The sequence below is a fragment of the Bombus affinis genome, chromosome 12 (genome assembly GCF_024516045.1).
Source record: "Bombus affinis isolate iyBomAffi1 chromosome 12, iyBomAffi1.2, whole genome shotgun sequence".
NCBI lineage: Eukaryota > Metazoa > Arthropoda > Insecta > Hymenoptera > Apidae > Bombus > Bombus affinis.
The window spans coordinates 12,021,260-12,039,239 of NC_066355.1; the positions used below are offsets into that span (position 1 = coordinate 12,021,260).

General features: G+C 40.0%; 1 protein-coding gene and 1 long non-coding RNA gene across 13 annotated transcripts in view; one reads left to right on the top strand and one right to left on the bottom strand.

Moving 5' to 3' along the window:
* Window positions 1–1,983, top strand: part of LOC126922864 (uncharacterized) — a 140,330-nt gene extending 138,347 nt beyond the window's left edge. For all 3 annotated transcript variants that reach the window (XR_007712962.1, XR_007712961.1, XR_007712963.1), the window contains exon 2: window positions 1,344–1,983. This is a non-coding gene — a long non-coding RNA (uncharacterized LOC126922864). The remainder of the gene's footprint in view (window positions 1–1,343) is intronic.
* The window catches only part of LOC126922803 (MAP7 domain-containing protein 2-like), a 67,238-nt gene that overhangs the window by 25,894 nt on the left and 23,364 nt on the right, over window positions 1–17,980 (bottom strand). For 4 of the 10 annotated variants that reach the window (XM_050735700.1, XM_050735699.1, XM_050735698.1 and 1 more), the window contains 2 exons: window positions 12,852–12,896; window positions 12,635–12,662 (listed from right to left, as the gene is read on the bottom strand). In XM_050735700.1, coding sequence (XP_050591657.1) covers window positions 12,635–12,662; window positions 12,852–12,893 — 70 coding nt within the window. In that variant the 5' untranslated portion in view covers window positions 12,894–12,896. Of the gene's footprint in view, window positions 1–7,802; window positions 8,040–10,263; window positions 12,663–12,851; window positions 12,897–17,980 lie in introns of those variants that run through there. The other 6 variants (XM_050735701.1, XM_050735702.1, XM_050735705.1 and 3 more) reach the window with 4 other exon arrangements.

Below are 17,980 nucleotides of genomic sequence, written 5' to 3' on the forward strand. Positions count from 1 at the left end.
TTTGTCACTGTAGCAAGCACCTACATGGACGCAAAGAGAATCGTCGATTAGCCGTGACGATTGTCACGTAAAAAATATATTTCTCGAAAACGCTTGACCTTTCATGACGGTGCGCGTAGTGTGAATCCACCCTAACGTTGAGCGTAACGCGACGTTATCGAGACCCTCATCGGTTTCCAATGCCGCGTTCCTCCGCGTCTGCGACGTCCACCGCCTAAGAAGAATCTTTCTATGAGGCGTGCTCGAGAAACAATCGTTCTTTAACTCGCTCTCGATAGACACATTCGATTCGATATCCTTTCTCTCAAACGACATTATATATTATACATGTTATATTCAAATAACGTTACATATATACATATACATTCGTATAGTTACGATTCTTTGATTCAAGATCATTTAAAACTATATACGCACAGTCCGACACAGACAGATAATTGTGCTATTTCGTTTAAAGTTCATTTCAGTTGAGTCAAATCATTCGTAATTAGATCATATCTTTATATATATATTGGTTATTATAATTATAGATGCTCGTTATTCAAAAACTACATTCCCGGGGAATCTTCAAATTTCGGGCACGCACGATACAAGATTAAACATGAAAAATCCGTGATAAATAATAAAACGTGATATCGCGCGTTAGATATTCTTAAAAGGTTCGACATACTTGTTTATATGTGTAACTGTTTGATCGACTTACTTAGAAAACTGGTTCAAGTACATTGTTCGAATGTCAGTAGGAACAGACTTACGATCGAGTGAAAAAACATAAAGATAACCGTTACGCAACGATGGAACAGTTTTACAGCTATTTCTTTGATACTTGCGTATGATGCAAAAATAGTTTATGTTCGATAAAATGCAAATGGCATGATCGAACGAAATGCAAGTATGTATATACCGTACTCGTTGCGAGCCTATCTTTCTATACCTTACTTATATCTATTTATTTATCGCATTTATATTATAATAAACGTATGTGCGCACAGTCCAACAACTACCGTTCACATATTATAAAATAAGGAATCAAAGAAGGAAATCTTTTCTATGCGTGATACCTGTTTCCCATATAATCGGGCATGTTTTAAATTATAAATAATCGAACAACCGTATCGATTTACCGTCTTTTAGATTCTTCGCTATGCCGAATTCTATATCGATTCGTTGTCTATAAATAATGCCTGAATCATCAAAATCCGGTTATATAGCTAATATTAAATCGGCCTCCGTAAATAAAACAAACCACTGGAACGTGTCAAGCAACGATCCGTATCGCGAAAGAACCAGGTGAAAAGGTTTGAAGGCCCACCAAATTTGACGGTACGTTGTTCCTGTCGTAGGTGGAAGAAAATTAGATGGTCGAGAAAAAAAGAGCGTCGTTGACAGTGGATGACGTACGTAAGTAGTACGTACATACATTTACGTACTACGCGAGGTGCCCGTGAGAAAATACGTCGAGGAAGAGAAGTCTAGGAAGACTCGGGAAGGTGGGTCGAAAACAACCAAAGACTAGAGCCGAGCACGAGGAGACCGCTTAAGGAGCTCAACCATGCGTGCTTCCCCGTACTCGCGAGCGTTACAGGTGAGCCGAAGTAACCACGAAACGAATCTTCTTCGAGCGTACAACAACGAGAAAATGGATGAAAAAAAAAAAAAGACGGACGAAAAGAGTAAAAAAGAGAGATAGAGTAAACATAGATCCATGTACATGTTTAAAACCTGCATTTCCATTCGCTGACTTTTTAAACATTCAACATTCGCTATTTTAATTCGTTCGATGCGTTATTACGGAACTTTGGTATTTCGATTCGTTTTACCAAACTCCATATTTAGTGTACCTTTTGCAGATTTCGATCAACTTGCAGAAATAAGATATTCTTAATATTGTATGTTACGTTCGATTTGTACCAGTAATATACACACGTATGTATATACAATTAAATTAAATGAAAATATATAAACAACGCAATTGAATTTAAACCAGCAAGTTGTACGCTTGATTTTAATTTAATCCTAACTGTTTTTAATATCGTGTGTTCGCATATACGTGTACGACGAAGAAAAGGACACGACCTTCAGAACCAGCAACGTATAACGTTAGGTTAAAAGCGAATTTTTCCGACGGTGACCCGCAAGAAGACACGTCCAGCCGAATCTTTCTAACGTAAGAAGATATTCGTCGACGGAAATTTATCGAATTTATCGAGAAAACTGACGGAACGTGATATTGCACGAGGTTGTTAATTGCCTAACAATAAGACGTTAAATACGAATTCTTAATATTTCTACAGAATGGTTGGTAAACCTTTTACGTGCAAGTTAGTTGCAACTGGCAACGAAGCGGATCTTATGCCCGTCTTCGAAATAGCAAGAAAAACACGTAAAGTGGAAATGTAAGAATTCTTTTGGTGAAATTTTATCGTCTTGCGTAGAATACGTATATCGTGAAATATTTCGATCATTCCTGTTAACTAATGTTCTAAAAGTTGGTATCTGCGTCAATAAGAAGCGAGAAATTGGCCAATTTGTTTCGCGTTAGTTTCGCTCATATTATATCGCGTTTAGAGGTTTACGTAAAAGGATCACTTAGAGTAGTTAATGACTACTTAGTTAATGATCATAGAATAAAAGTTAGTAACTTTAAATTGGTATAATGTAAAAGGAGTTTAGTATTTCAGTCGTTCTGTCATCGAAATATTCGGTATATCCCTAGTATTTTTCATACGCCAACTGTGCTAATCGAATCTTAGGAATCTGCAAGTGTTAAATTAGCGACAATGTGGTTAAGTATCATGAAATTCTAGTGTCATTAGCAAACACACGTTGCACGTATCTTTGCACATCAGTACGCAAAGCATTATTGCTTTTCCACGTTCGTGTATACATATTACCAAACGAGCTTCGGCAACCACCTATGAAATTCCCGTTCACTTCGCACTTTCATATTTTTACCTTCTACGTTTTGTAAATTTCGCGCAATTCGTTACAACATCTGCGAGGAGACGCGCGTACCGGGAATTATTGTCCGGCAAAGCTGTAAATTTTCCAATAAAACATAGCCACGTTGGACTTACTACGTTCATCGTCGCTTTATCGTACAACGTTCATACGAGTAGAACATTTTCGTCCCGTGATAAACATCTTTTTACCTCGATTTGAAAAAATACCTATTATTAAACAAATTCAATTATGCGATGTAAATTGTTCGCATAGTAGCTATAGTTTACGATTGCAAAGTGGTACAAGTTATTGAAAGTAACAAAACTCAAGGTGTCTGTTATTATCCCCTTGCATTATACTTGCAAGTCATACTTTTGGCATTTTAACTACATAATTATATTCGAGGTCGATCGATCGTTCTCATGCAAGTAGCGATATTTGAAATTATACTCGAGAGCCAGAAGTGGTTCTCTGACACCTTATATCAAGTACAACCTAATATGCATTTTGGTCGCATCAAAAAGAATATCTGACCATCAGCGACCTCGAGTCGCAATTCTCGAACGAACGTTATTCCGCGCAAGTTTGATCTCCATTTAACTTCTTCTTCCACTAGCGCTGTTGTTACTCGTTAACAAACAAAAATATCCAAACCATCGAAAAACACGAAAATTCATTTTGCTTCGCGTACTTTTTGTATTCCTAACTAGACCGTGTTTTATTTGCAATTTTTTTTTTTTTTTTTTTTTTTTGCAAATATATATATGTGTATATATATATATATTAGGTATTTTTTATACAACTTTTTGATACAGCATTGATTTAGGCGGAGACTCTCGTGTAACGATCATAACAGCAAATGATTCTTCTTTAGAGTGATTACTGGTTATACAGGACTCGGCATTTTTAAATACAGTCGTCAATTTCCTTGTTTCAATTTTTCTTATTGTTTGTTAAATTTTTTAAACTGACCAGCACAAAATTGGAAAACTAACTGATTAATCGATCAATCTTGAACAAAGCTCGCTTCGCTGTACTTTGTTACAAATTTATCCAGTGATCGAACCTGACATTGTTACTCGATTATTCGTTTATAATATCTTTTTTTAACCAGTATAAACTATTCTTACTTCGTTATACCGTTATATAACTTTTTCCCCAAACGCTAGAATTTTCCGTTTCTTCGTGTTTCTCTTTCAAAAATGAGTTCAATCCCAGCGTGAACCGTCTAACCGTCTAGCTCGAAGAAAATTTCTCGACAACGGTTACACGGTGAAAGACGAGAGCAACACTCGTACAACGTACGATAAACGATAAACGAACGATAAAATAAAAACATGATATTTGTACTTCGAGTGTACCTATCTATTTACATCCCAAAGAGGTCTAGTAGCGTACAACCGGTAGTTAGTCGAGAGAAAAACTCATAAAAATCTTGTTTATGTTGTTATTACGCGAGAATCCTTCTTTAAAGCCTATGTTAATACGATATTTTCCTCTTATTTCGTACAACTCTGTGTTTAAAATGCAGGAAGGACTTGGCCTGGTAAGAATTTCTCGGCAAAGAATGACGAAGAGAAAGACTCTTGACTTGATCCTTGAACCACCTCGTTCGCCAAACATTAATATCATATCCACGGCGTGGTAGACATCGCAGCATCGTGTTAAACGTTATAAAATAATATTTTTCAAGTAGGCGAACCGCGATAATATTCGAAGGAGAAGCAGGGCCGTGGTAAAAATTCACTCAAGCAGCGATGCATCCCGCTAACGAAATCATCTCGTCTCCCGTTCGTCTCGGTTCATTCTTCTTTTATAGACCGTCCCTTTCGCAGGAGGCGCTTCCTCGCACTTCCTTCTCGTGTTGCTTCTGTTTCCTCGGCGCGCCGTGCCGTGCCGCGCCGTGCCGCGCCGTGCCGCGCTGCATCGTGAAGACCGCCGCGCGCCGGCTCTCGACGCGACGCATCGCCGCGCCGCACCGCGCCGTCCACCTTCCTACAAACGGCCTTTGAATAGCGTCTAGTTTTTGCCAGGCAACTAGTTTTACCGAGGGTTTTCATTCTACTCTATCGAGACCGCGTCCCTCGTTCTCTCTCCCTGCCAGCGCTCTACCACCGTGAGAATGAAAATTCTCGTCGCGGCATAAAATTACGAGCAAGAGCGAAGGAGAAAGCGGTGCGGAGCAAGAGAAAGAGAGCTCACGCTATGAAATTGCCAGTCTAATTTTTATTTCGTTCGATTCTATCGCGTCCCTCTTCCACGTGTCACAATTCCTACCGCGAATCGGAAAATCATTGTGATGCTCGCTTTTCCATACTCTTTTTACCATCCCTCCGATGTACGATCATAGATTTCATAACTCTCTTCGCGTTTATTTCTCGCGCTTCGCATAAATCTAACGGGTTGAAAGTTCAAACTGAAATCGAAAGCGTTCAACGTCTGCCGCGTTTAATTTATCTATATATTATGTGAACGCGCAACTCGGTTTGTTTCACCGTTTATTAAGCAAAGGTAGTGTCTTTTTCTATCGTTGAACGCGCTTTTATCCATAATATCGAAAATTTGTCAAGTTATTAAAAAAGATCCTTCTAAAGCAACTATTTAAATGATAAAAGTCAACGAATTTGCATTAAGATCGGTTTAATGACCTTTGTAGAAAAAGAAAGAAATAGAAAGAAATCAAGAATCGATTCCATCTCTGCAAGTCCATATGGAAATTTACGTAAAAATATATTCATAAAGATACATTGCGAGAAAGTCTTTTCTAGAAGAAACACGTTAACGCTTAGTGCGTGTGATAAACATTAGTTTGAATAAATAACGATCCAATAGCGCTTATTACTTCGCTACTGAAACGGTCGAGTTAGTTTGTACGGTGTCGCGTTGGTGGACCTTGCTTACTCTACAATTGCGAATATTTCATATATATTTCTATGTTTCTTCGTCTTCTCTTTTTCTCTTTTTTTTTTTTCTACTTTTTTACTTTTCTAGTTTCGACTTATTTTTGCATAGGGACTGGTCGCTTTATACGATACTTTAGGCTACACCGGCGCCTAGAACGATTAGCAGGAACGGTACTTGAATTTTACCCCAGCTGAAAAAAATGCACGAATCTATCGAAAAGGATAGGAACACCTACTCCTAGGATAAAGGGAGGAATGGAGCGGAATCGAATGGAAATTGCGCGAAACAACACGGATCCAGGAAATATATCTCGCTACGAGCGCAAATGCGAACAAGCGGCCGAAGAAAGAGTCAAGCTAGCCGACCGACTTAATATTAGCATCGGACAAAAAGCAAAACGCCTCTGTACCAGTTTTACAAGCTCTCGTTTCTCCAGCCCTTGCTATGCTCGTTTTCTCATTGACGATCCTACATCGCCGCACCGTGTGGATCCATTTTTCCCTTCTAATCGCGAAAATCACTATTTCTGCGCTATAATAAACGATCGAGTTTCCTCGTCCTATCTCCGCATCTCGCTCGATAGTTTGTTCCGTCCAACGAGTATCCCGACCTCCTCTGCCCGAGAGATCGCCCCGAGGAATCTGTCGCGTCAGTTCCAACCATTTTCTCCCTCGAGAATCGAGGACTCGAAACGTGCACGTGTATTTTCAACGGTACGAACATCTGCTGTTTCGCCATCGTCTTCCCATACGTATCGTGCGTTCGTGGCTAACTGTACAGCGCCTTTGACTATCTATCGGCCTACCGGGATAAAATAAATCCACCTATACACTCGTCGAATGTTGAACCAGCGCGCTCGGTGTCCCGCTAGATTTGCCAGGAAAAAGGTAAATCGTATACCTCTACGTCATCCGACGGTCGTTCCCTTCGTGCTGGATGACCGTCGATGATCGCTCGTCAACTTCGTTCGAATACGTATACCGTACAGCTTAGTTTCAACGAGCCTATAAACGAAAGAAACTGTAACAGTGGTCCGCTTCGACGATCGCATAATCTTTTAAATCGTAACGTATACGGCGATAAAGTAATGGATGACGAACGCTGAGTAAAAGTTTTACATTGCCAGTTTACTCTGCCAGTTTCCGACGATTCCATATCTTCTTGACTAGGCTGTAGTAAAGCTAAGTATGCCAATTTCATTACGTGTTACGCATTTACGCGTGAAGACGGTCGAACCAAAGGAAAAATAAGCTATTAATTGTAATTACATAACGAGTTGGACGAACGATTAATAAAAGCCGTGTGAAATCGATCAAACTACAGGATATGATTTTAGACTCGACGCGTGAATCAAAACGCTAGACGTTGGCAATTGTGTAAAAGTACAGATATATAATATTCGTTTTATACGTCTTGGTTATAGTTCGGTGATAGCGTTGGCCAGTGTTCCAACTGCTGAATTTCCACCCAACCGGCAATGGTCTGCCGTTTAGTTATTTTCGAGCAACAGAGGATACGTCGTTACCTGCATTAGCTACGAGGGCCGTAATTAATTAGGAGACCGGGCGAAGCGCACAGCCACGAGTAATACTGTTACCGTTGAAACATCGCATAATTACGTACAGTGAAATTCGCCTACAGCGGAATCTTTTTAAACAGCCTTTGTTACGATACCGTTGAAAATTCAACCGCAATTCGAACGTTAAATTACTAAATTACTTTTGATGCTTTTCTATGCGTATACCGTCTCCACGTTAGTGATATATTAACGTTTAGATTACGATTGGTCGCTCTTGACAGAGACGTCAGTCAAGGGCTTGTGACGATACGAATGAAAATGGAAAAGGACGTTTTATCTCAACAGCAAGTAGGAGATTTTTCGTCGATAGACGCTATCAAAAATTACGAATTATTCGACTCGTAATTAAAGTAGTCGACAACTATGCGTTACTTACGTTCAGAGAACTTCTACCGACATGTCGAACAATTCCCGGTGTTCCGATTCGACGTAGTTTCTAGGTTACTACGGCTATTCATCGAACTAGGCTATCTACAATTGTATACAGTTTCATGTTCAACGCTGGCAAAGATGGCTGTTTAAGATTTTATTTCCATCCTGTGATTCGATCGTCTGCTTTCTCACGAACCGGTAATCCATAATATCGTAAGAGAAAATTATCGGCTATGACGCTCTAAAAACAAATAAATAACAGAGTAGTCGCAAAATACGTAACCGCGTGAAAATACTTTATAGCTGAAAAGCTGGTCCATCTGTTTTTCAATTATCACGCGATATTACTTTCCAACTATTGATAATAACAATCGCTAACAAGTTAGAGGGCAAAGTTTTATACACGATTCAAGTACTAAACGGAATTTATTCGAATGTTTCGATTACGACCGTCAGACGCTTAAAAACAGTAGTTATACGTATATACGCGTGCTTTGAAAGAAAATGTTTGCTTCTTTATATAATTCTTTATGTTTACTATTTACCGATAAGAAACGAAAAATCTGATAAATATTATACGTCGGCAGGCCAACAGAAACCGCAAATTTCTCTTTGTAAAAAATATTCTACGTAAGTAGTTACGCGAGTATGTACGCGAGTATGTACGCGAGTGTGTACGCGAGTGTGTACGCGAGTGTGTACGCGAGTACATTCACCGAGCACGTCCGCGATATCGTATTTACAACTTGCTTGAAACGTTCAGACAATGTTGCTTCGGTTCAATAATACATTTATAGACCCTGTTTGGCCATTGCATCGAAATTACGAGCAGTAGCCAAACAAAAGCAGATTTTATTTTTCATGCAATTGGTCGGCGTACAAGGATAATTTTCTCTCGTTTAACGAACGTTTAGTCAACTCTGCTCTTATATATACAACTGTTACTTCGTTTACATCGGGGCGCACCTCACCGATTTTCATCACCTTGATGAACATATCGTCAAGTATTTCGAACAACATTTTTCTCCACGTACGTGTTACCAACGCTCGACTTTATTTTTCTAGATTCGTAAAGTTTCCAACAAACTGCGGAAAAGCTGCCTTCTTCTATTCATTTTCTATCTCGATGATTTTAAAATATGCTAAAACAAAGCTCAACCTAGTATTCAGTTGCGCATTTGTGACAGCGTATGTAACGCGTTATCAAAATAATAGGTCAACGAATGATTGATATTATTTTACGAAATCGAGTATTCGTTATTTTATGGAAACGTCGCGGGACAGTCCACGGTGGCCAGATTGAAAAGTCTAACCCCACAACCAAACCCCGATTTTTAATTCTTCTTTCATCGAAAGGATAAGGAGGAATCTCTCATTTATATATACTAAAAATATGAACAAAAGATTTGGTCTAAGCCATTGTACCGCTAATTTTTCGCAAATATCCTACATATATTGAAATTGGGCCGAAGGTATACCGAAGCCTTTCTACAGTTTCGCTAAAACGTCAATTAAATTTAGCGTTTATTACTTTAGCCTTTCTCTTTATATCAGATGTTTAACAGTATTCCGAAGTACGGTGTACAGACGTCAAAAAATACAAAGCTTTTGACTTGAATTCATTACTTTATAAATCGATGGTAAAGGACTAAAATGGCAATTTTTTTTCTTTTTATAGTTCGATATTCCTTATATTTAATCGGTAAAGGAAAGGCTGGATTCGTGATTCAGACTAAAGAGCCAATCCAAAGCAAGTAAAGCTAAAGTTTAGTAATTAAAAAACCAAAATTTAAAGGTAAAGTTTGAAGATGAACTCTGCGACGACAGTATTAAAAATGTGTTTTATCCATTATCGCGAAGGTAATTGGAACACCGGATAATTGGAAAGTAATTTGTACACAGGTATTTGTTAAACGATTAGCTGGAAATTACCGTCGATGTTAATTGGATAATGTTAGAAGCAGCTTGCCGTAGCCGTTTTGTTTTACATGATCGTAGTTAGAGCATTATGATTAAAACAGGTTTTACGCTATAATAAAGACGCGATTCGTATAATTAACCGAGTCGTAAAGCTTCGAAATATCGCGTTAGTTACAGCCTATCGGAGATTATTAGAAAATTATTAGAAAATAATTGGAAAATTATCGCGTGAAATTTTAATGTCGCTTCGTAGACAAAGTATCGTACGATATCGCGTTAGAAAGAAACGACGCGCGGTTAATCGGTTAAACTTGCCTCGTTTGAAAAAAACGTTTTATAGAGAACGTGGAGCATCTATCGATTCGCGTACCGACTATTAGTTACGAGTATATCGATTCGCATTTGCGGGTAGTAGAGACACAGTCTGGCCCTATATACCCATCGGAATTAATTCGACCGAAATCTAGCGAATAGATATGCGTATTGATCGCGGCAAACACGAGACACTGCGTTAATGTCAACTATTTTCAAGAAAGGTATTTTACCTCTCAGAGGTATCCCACGATGGTCGCGCAACAATCGCGTAGCAGAAGATATTTTCAAGCAGCTAGCACGTGTCCCCCTCCTGGTGCCACTGTGGCCGCACTTCACACGCAAAAATCAAGATTGCAAAGGGGAAAATTCCCTTGAAACTGGAAACACGCGCACGCAGCGTCTCAGCGCCCTAACAAGCGCCAGTATATACAACGTACGTTTTATTTACACGATACCCTCCGCGCCCCACTCAGGTTCGCGCATTCCGGTCGAACGCGCTTCTTTCCATCTTCTCTACGTCCGATTTCAGCCTCTCGTCCTAACCAAGTAAACGCGTATGTAGGTACCTTGCTTACGATCTTTCACGCGCAAACGTTTACGATATTCTTTTCGCCGGCTTATCTCGCTTTCTCCTTCCCGCGTAGTCCAATTTCTTTCTACGTCTATACGACGCTTGTTTCGTTCGGATTTCGCAAGCGTCTCGTTTCTTTCTTTTTCTTTACTAGAAATCGATGCAACGTCCAGCTTCGTCGAACGTTGCCAGTTACGTTTTTGCTTAATAGTAATTCCACATTGACGATGCGAGTCTCTTTAATCCAAAGATTCATGGTTTATTCGATATAGTTTCCGTTTCCTCCTTGTTCCACGTCGGACGGCATTCCGTATCATCTATGTGGTTAGTCGGTAATGTTCTAATACAATTTCCAATAAGTTATTTCGCCATGAGCATCCTGCACGATGTTTCCATTGACAGCTCCTCTGTCCTTTCGCGTATCAATTCGTTTCCGTTTGCACGTTTCGTGCAAAGAAACGCTCTGCTTCTACTCTTTTAAATCCTTCGATCGCAACGTTGGAAAATTCGTTGGAAATTTGTTCGAACGTTATTAATTGCAATCGTACCTCGGTGAACGTCGCGTCGCTTAAAAACCGTTTCGAACATGGTTAAACTGCTGAGAATTCAGCGGTACGTTGCAACAACGATATAAGAAGGAAAAAGATAGAAAGATAGAAGAGAAAACCGAAGCTCTTTTCAAAGGTACATAGTAGACTGAACGTTACCTTTCACTTGTTCTGCGTATCCGAACACGAACGCGCGTGTACTCTGAGGCACCTTTTCAAATCGCACGTTCTCCACGCCCGTGAAATATCCGCACGAAGATGAATTTTATTTAACCTATCCAACGTTCGCGCTGCCTCGATACAATACGAATCGGCTTAAGATCGAAGACCAAGCTACCGAACACGATGATCGATTTCCGAGAAATCGATCGTTTCGTTGACGGGTGCGCGTGATCCCACGGCGAGTTAACCAGCGTTTTTCACGTTTAGTTCACCTGTTTTGCTTCACCTGGCAAACTTGGCCGCCGCCGCCTTTCGACTTCACCGTTGCACGCGATTCGATCGTTTCGACGGATCTCGATCGCGTTTAGCGCGCTGCGCCGATTCTTAATCGGAAAAAACCACCTCGTGGTCGACGGTTTTCACAACTTTGTCTGACGCGTGCTATCCCATAGGAGGCAGCTCGTTCGAGCAGCGACGTAGTACTTGGCGTGAAGCCTCGGGTGAGACGCCAGGTGGGTACCGGGAACGATCGTCTCCTCTCTCTTGTCCGCGCCTGGCTCGCCCCACCAGCAACCTACGGCCAAGGTTTACGGCGAACAAGAGGATTCTTAATCCTTTCAGACCCGCAACGAAGGTCGAGGCGCCTCTGCAGGGTTCGACGATCTTTACCAGGTGACTCGCAGCGCTTGGATCTCTGCTTTATCGATCCATCCGTTTATCATCTTTCCGATCGACTAAAGATCATCGCGCCAATAGTAACGACTAGTAACGACTAGTAAACGAGTAACTATCGCGTTAACATACCGGGATCATCACGAACGTACTCGCCGTGCTCAGTCCGGCTTCGACACTCGGCTAGCCGTGAACGATTCGGTATAACCCGATTCGAATTCAAACGTCCATCGGACCACGCTAATTCCGAAATACTAACGATCCTTTTTATCTCTACCTTCCTTTCCATCAAACTTTAACCGCTTTCGTTTGTTCCGAAAACCATCGCAATTAATCGAATAAAGAGCAAACGTAATCTAAATAACGAAATTACTATTACTACAAGTTGAAGGAACGAAATAAACTAATTTTAACGTTCTTAACAACGCGTACAGGAGCGCGGTAATTTCAAAAAATTTCATTTTATGCATTATAGTTATGTTTGTAGGAATGTTTGCGAAAATTTTTTCTTTTCTTTTCTTTTCTTTTCTTTTTTTTTCTTTTTTTTTTCAACATCGAAACCTATAGAGCGAGAGTATAGAGCTACATGATATTTTCGTCATCTTTGTACAAAGGACCGGTTAGTTTCCAAGATAAAAGCTTGCTTACTTCCAGTGGAGCAGTCGAGCCGGCGTTTCTGTAACACACAAAGAGAACACGCAAGAGTTTAAGTCAAACTTAAAGGGACGCTTATACGTGAAAATGTCTATAGGAAATGTCTGTCGGTGAACTTATATTCGTTAAATTCTACGTATTTTGAAATAATCTATGTTACAGAGTATACAGATTCGCATTTTAGAAACATGTAAACGCACGTAATACTCACGTCGCTTTTGTACGCAGTCTCGTTTACGTTCTTGGTCTGCATCGTCTGAAATATCGAACAAACTCGTTAACATAATTTTGCCTATAATACGAGCCTTTCTGAAAAAACAGAGTTAAGTAACGCAGTCCATTAGCGCATGAGTCTGATCGCGAAAGATACCGAACGTGTGGCCCGCTATTCTTTTTAATCGTTTAATTCTCTTATCTATATATCGTATGTATGCATTGTGTATTTTATAATCGATAAATCGCTAATCGTTGTTCGTTTGTTATTGCTATTAAATTCCCTATTCGTTTCTTCGTCGTATTTGTTGCCTTTGGTTTCAGATTTTAAAATAGCGATCAATCGTGATATACCGCAAGGCGTACATCACGCGTACATGTACATATCTGTGATTAACGAGTTATTTTTGTCTAGAAAGCGCGCCTTAAAAAGGCAGTACAACGTAAAAAATACTTTGCGTATTACAGTTAACGTGTTAAAACGTTTTTAAAAAGCGGATCTATGTACCCGTGCCAAAATTACGCTATGAACCGACTCGATACTTGTTCGTTTGAAACTACGCGATATACGTTGGCAACAGTGTCGAGCCGATACGTACTTTCCATGAATGAGCGAGCACGGCGTCCATGAATCACTTGGATGCGACGCGACGCGACCATCGAATACTCTCTCACGAATAAACAAGACTACCGATCTGAAATCGGTACAAGTTCCCTTAGGTTCCGTGACCCGAAGCTATTAAGCGGTCGGGCATTTTCTCACGAGATACCTCGGTCTAATTATATGTCTAGGTTGCTGCTGTAATCTACGGGTTTGTTGCTAAATACGCGCCTGTCCCGATGGGGTCCAAGGAAAACAGCCTAATCCTTATGTCCTGGTACTCGATACTTGGCTCTTCGAACTGCCGTTTACTGCCGTTTACTGCCGTTTACTGCCGTTTACTGCCGTTTTCTGCCGCTTCCTGCCGTACGGATATCCACGTAACACGTATACACATACGTCTCTCTCGACATCTCCTATCCACGAACATCTCCTTTACATCTGCGTCGAATCGAACGAACCGATCGAAAGAAATTTCTTCATCCTCCGTGCGACCGCAACATTCTTACTATTAAAGATAAATATTATCTCGAAGCGAACGACAAGTATAACCAGTAAGCACAACCTATTTTAGAACGAATCTCAATTTTCAATGACGCGGAACCTCCGATTACGGAATATGTAGGAATGGAATTTACAATTTTATCAGCGCGATGTCACCGCAAAATTATTTCTTACTTCGTAAAGAAATATTATTATTTCTAAGATTTCAAAGTTTCAATCTCTTCGGAAAGTTGGCTTAAAGAGGCGGATCCAACTACGATTTAAAGGTTCGTTAAAAGTTAAATTAAAGCGAAATGACGTTACAGCGACGTACTTTTCCATCTAGAGAGAAGTATTAGTATCGAAGGGTGGGATAAACGTTACGTTAAATATACATTGCGTAACACTTAGAAAACTGACTTTGTAGAACAACAGGTGCGTTCTTTGCCTCTGGCATCGTCTTAAATCGACTAACTTTTACGTAAAACATATTATACGATACATCGTACGATACGATACGATACGATACGATACGATACGATACGCGATGTCGATGAAAATTATGATATCTGGCTGGAACTCTGCATAGTCTATGAAAAGAAAAGAGGCTCGGACGCATAGGTATGCGGGAACGCTAAAGCGGATACATGTTCGATAATCGGTGGAATTGGTTGAACCCGTGTTGCTCTTGACAGGATATTCCCCATCAACTTCCAACTGGACCGATCCAAGTCCTTCCTTTTCGTGGCAAAAAATTTTAACGATCGCCTCGATAATTTCGATCGAACTCTACCGTTTGGCCGCCGCCAACTTAAATAGCGCGGCAGACGTTCGTTTAAAATCTGGTAATCGACGTTGAGTCGTCCCGGACTGGATAATTAGCATTTCAAATTTTCGACTATTCGTGGTGATTCGGAAATCATCGATAATGCCAGACTCTCTCGGTCTTTTTCGCTCGGTTTCTGGCGCGATTTCGTGCCACTGTCGAATGATCGCCCTCTGATGATCGATCCTAGAGATCGCATGTAGAGATCACGGACAATCGGGTTTCGATCTCGAATGCTTGGTCGTGCGATTGCCTTCGGACCAATTTGCCTACGACAAATTAAACACGTTGCCCGAAATCGAGGAAATCGACTAAACTATCGAAATACCTTTTGTAAAACACGGTTCTCGATACGTGATACATCACGCCATTGATTCTCGTAAGATTAGTTTCTTTCGAGATTTTCTTTCGTTTCTGTCATCGATAAATAACTATGGACACCACGAATTAGAAAATACTAGATTCAGTGATTCTCGTTTCGGTTAGTGGCAACTCGTCCATCGAGTTTCGACCTCTCGAGGCCGCGTCTGTGCCTGGAATTATAATTTCGCTTGGAATGAAAATTCTCGGAAGAATCCCCGAGGCATTCCACAGTCGTCAATCGAGGATGTGCGATACGATCTACGATAAGGAAGCGCACGGTCCCACTTGTCTGACAATTTTTTCCTTCGATACATGCACGTACTTGCGCGTATTCGAAATTTTTATTTCTTCGCAACAAAAATACATCTTCGTCGAATATCCTTTCCACGTAATTTGCCACTATCGTCAAATCCTGCCAAAGTAACCTTTTTATTCGGTTACTGTTCGTATTCTCTGTATACTATCGTACGTAATATAAATGTCGACGCTACCTATAGAAAAGTAGTACTATCGCTATATCGTGTACACGTGTAGGTTCGCTTGTAGCGTAGTCGAATTAAAAGTTGAATCGAAAGGAAGAAGGAACGGCGGAGAAAGCGTAGTACATAAATACATGGCCGTACAGTGAATTTGGAGTTGGAAATTGGGCAAAAGACAGGAAGTAGGAGGAGTCGTACGGCGCACCGTGCAATTATGTATGTAGATACTTACTCGTGTACGCAAAAAGGTATGATAAATTCAATGGAGTATGTACAGCAGCCGAAAACCGCTTAAATATCGAGAAATAAAAAGAAGAGAGAGCAAGGATCCTTAACGGCGGCGGCTAACGCAGGAAAGAGAGATACAAGGGGAAACAAGTGGGCGATCCGCATTCCCCGGTGAAAAACAAAAAGGCGAAACGAAAAGAAGGTAACAAGGAAACAAGGTAACGCACATAAACACAGATGGACGAAATTGAAAGCTCGCCGGGTCGATAAAAAAAAAAAAAAAAGGGACGAAAACATGTAAATATTATGTATGTTTGCGCGCGGTAAATGGAAGAAAAGTGATCGTAAGGAAAATTGTCATATTCTAAATAAAGATTTGTTTGTAGAGGGGAATGTACCGATCGGGCCAGATCGATCGTCATAATAGACATATTTATCAACGAATCGAACAGGTTAAAGTACCTAACAATCCGTAAGACGCTTTTGACGATATTTGCTTTGCGATATGTATGTACCGTGTATCGAGACCTTTAAATCCAATAACGTAACCTTGTATGTGGAAGGATTGATCGCGCGTGGATTATCCGTGTTACGGATTATCCCAAATTCCCTGTGTCGAAGATAGAACGTTGCTCCTTCTCTATCGTAATACAAAGAAAATTCTATTCGGCGAGAAATTTTCTGTTACGACGCAACGCTTCGTACGCGTACAGAGCCAATAGTTTATACCACTGCTTGCCAGCGTTTGTTCCCTTTCTCTAACTTTTTCTAACTGTATAAATCAAAATGATAAACGTGGTATAACAGTCGCGATACATACGTGCATGTAACGGTGACTGTACTGTAATTACCGAACTACTGACGACAATCGTTTAAAAATTGCAAAAAATTCTTTCATTTTTATATTTCCATGTTACCGAATATCACTACGTCGTACTTGGGTCGTATCGAACACTCGTTTCGTAAAAAAGATTTTAACTATCGATTTAAAGGACGGTGGTAAATAAAAAAAAAATTTACTAAGGCCATTGTACGTCTTCTAAAAGATCGTAAAACTTTGACCTTTGCCATTTCTCACAAAAATCTAGCGCTTGAGAGAAAAGAAAATAAAAAAGAACGGCGAACAGTATCCTTACTAACATCCTGCACAGATTCGGATCTTTACGTTTAATACCGATCGCTAATTTTAATATAGAAACGAATTACGAGTTACGAGAGACGTCCGACGATTTAACATATTATTTTTAATCCACTTTGAATAGATGAGAGATTTAGAACCGTGTGGTTTGCTCGTTAACTTGGTAATTTTCTGTTTTTCTCCTTATTTCGCGCAATTAAATAATATCGGAAAGACAAGCGTCAAAAGAGAAAGTGCATTTTAATTCGGAACAAGTTCAAGTTTTGCTTCTTTCGCGAAGAGAATATATCTTATACAACCGCGATACGTACCTCGTGAATTTACGCTAATTGGACGCGTAACAGATTCATAACGGAATTAAGGCGATTACAGGAAGTAATTAAAAGCTATCCTTGAAAGACATTCTGCTTAATCCATTAATTATGAATACATCGTTAGCGATCGCGTGAAACTATACGCTTATTGACTTAAACGCGTGTATTCCGAAGAAATGAATAATTAAATCGATGATTCTTTTTGCAGCAAGCTTTATACAAAGACATGGTAAAAATAAAAACGATTTTAAAAGCGAAAGAAATAAATAGAAACCGATTTTTTGGAAAAAGTTTCACCGACCAGCTACTATTCGGTAACCGAAAAAGGTGAAAGTATACCGACTTACAAATAAATAAATTCGATACATTATTCCCCATTTACTTACTCTCCCTCCGAGCCCGTAAAGATAGTAAACGCTCAAACGTTTCACGGTATTCCCTTCTGGCTTGGTGAGTTCTCTCGAAAGAGTCGAGTATAAAATATGCAACTTTTATTATTACCGACGTTATATCGGCCAATTTTGACTATAGCTATCGCACCTTAATGTCGTTTAATTAATTTTCTTTGAAAACGACACGATTCCCTGCTTGATAATATCTTGCTCGTTTCGTTTACGCTAACCAGCTGTTCTCTTAACTTTGCGAGATTTTAAACAAGCGCCGAGAGAGTAAAATAACTCGACTGGCCGTAACAC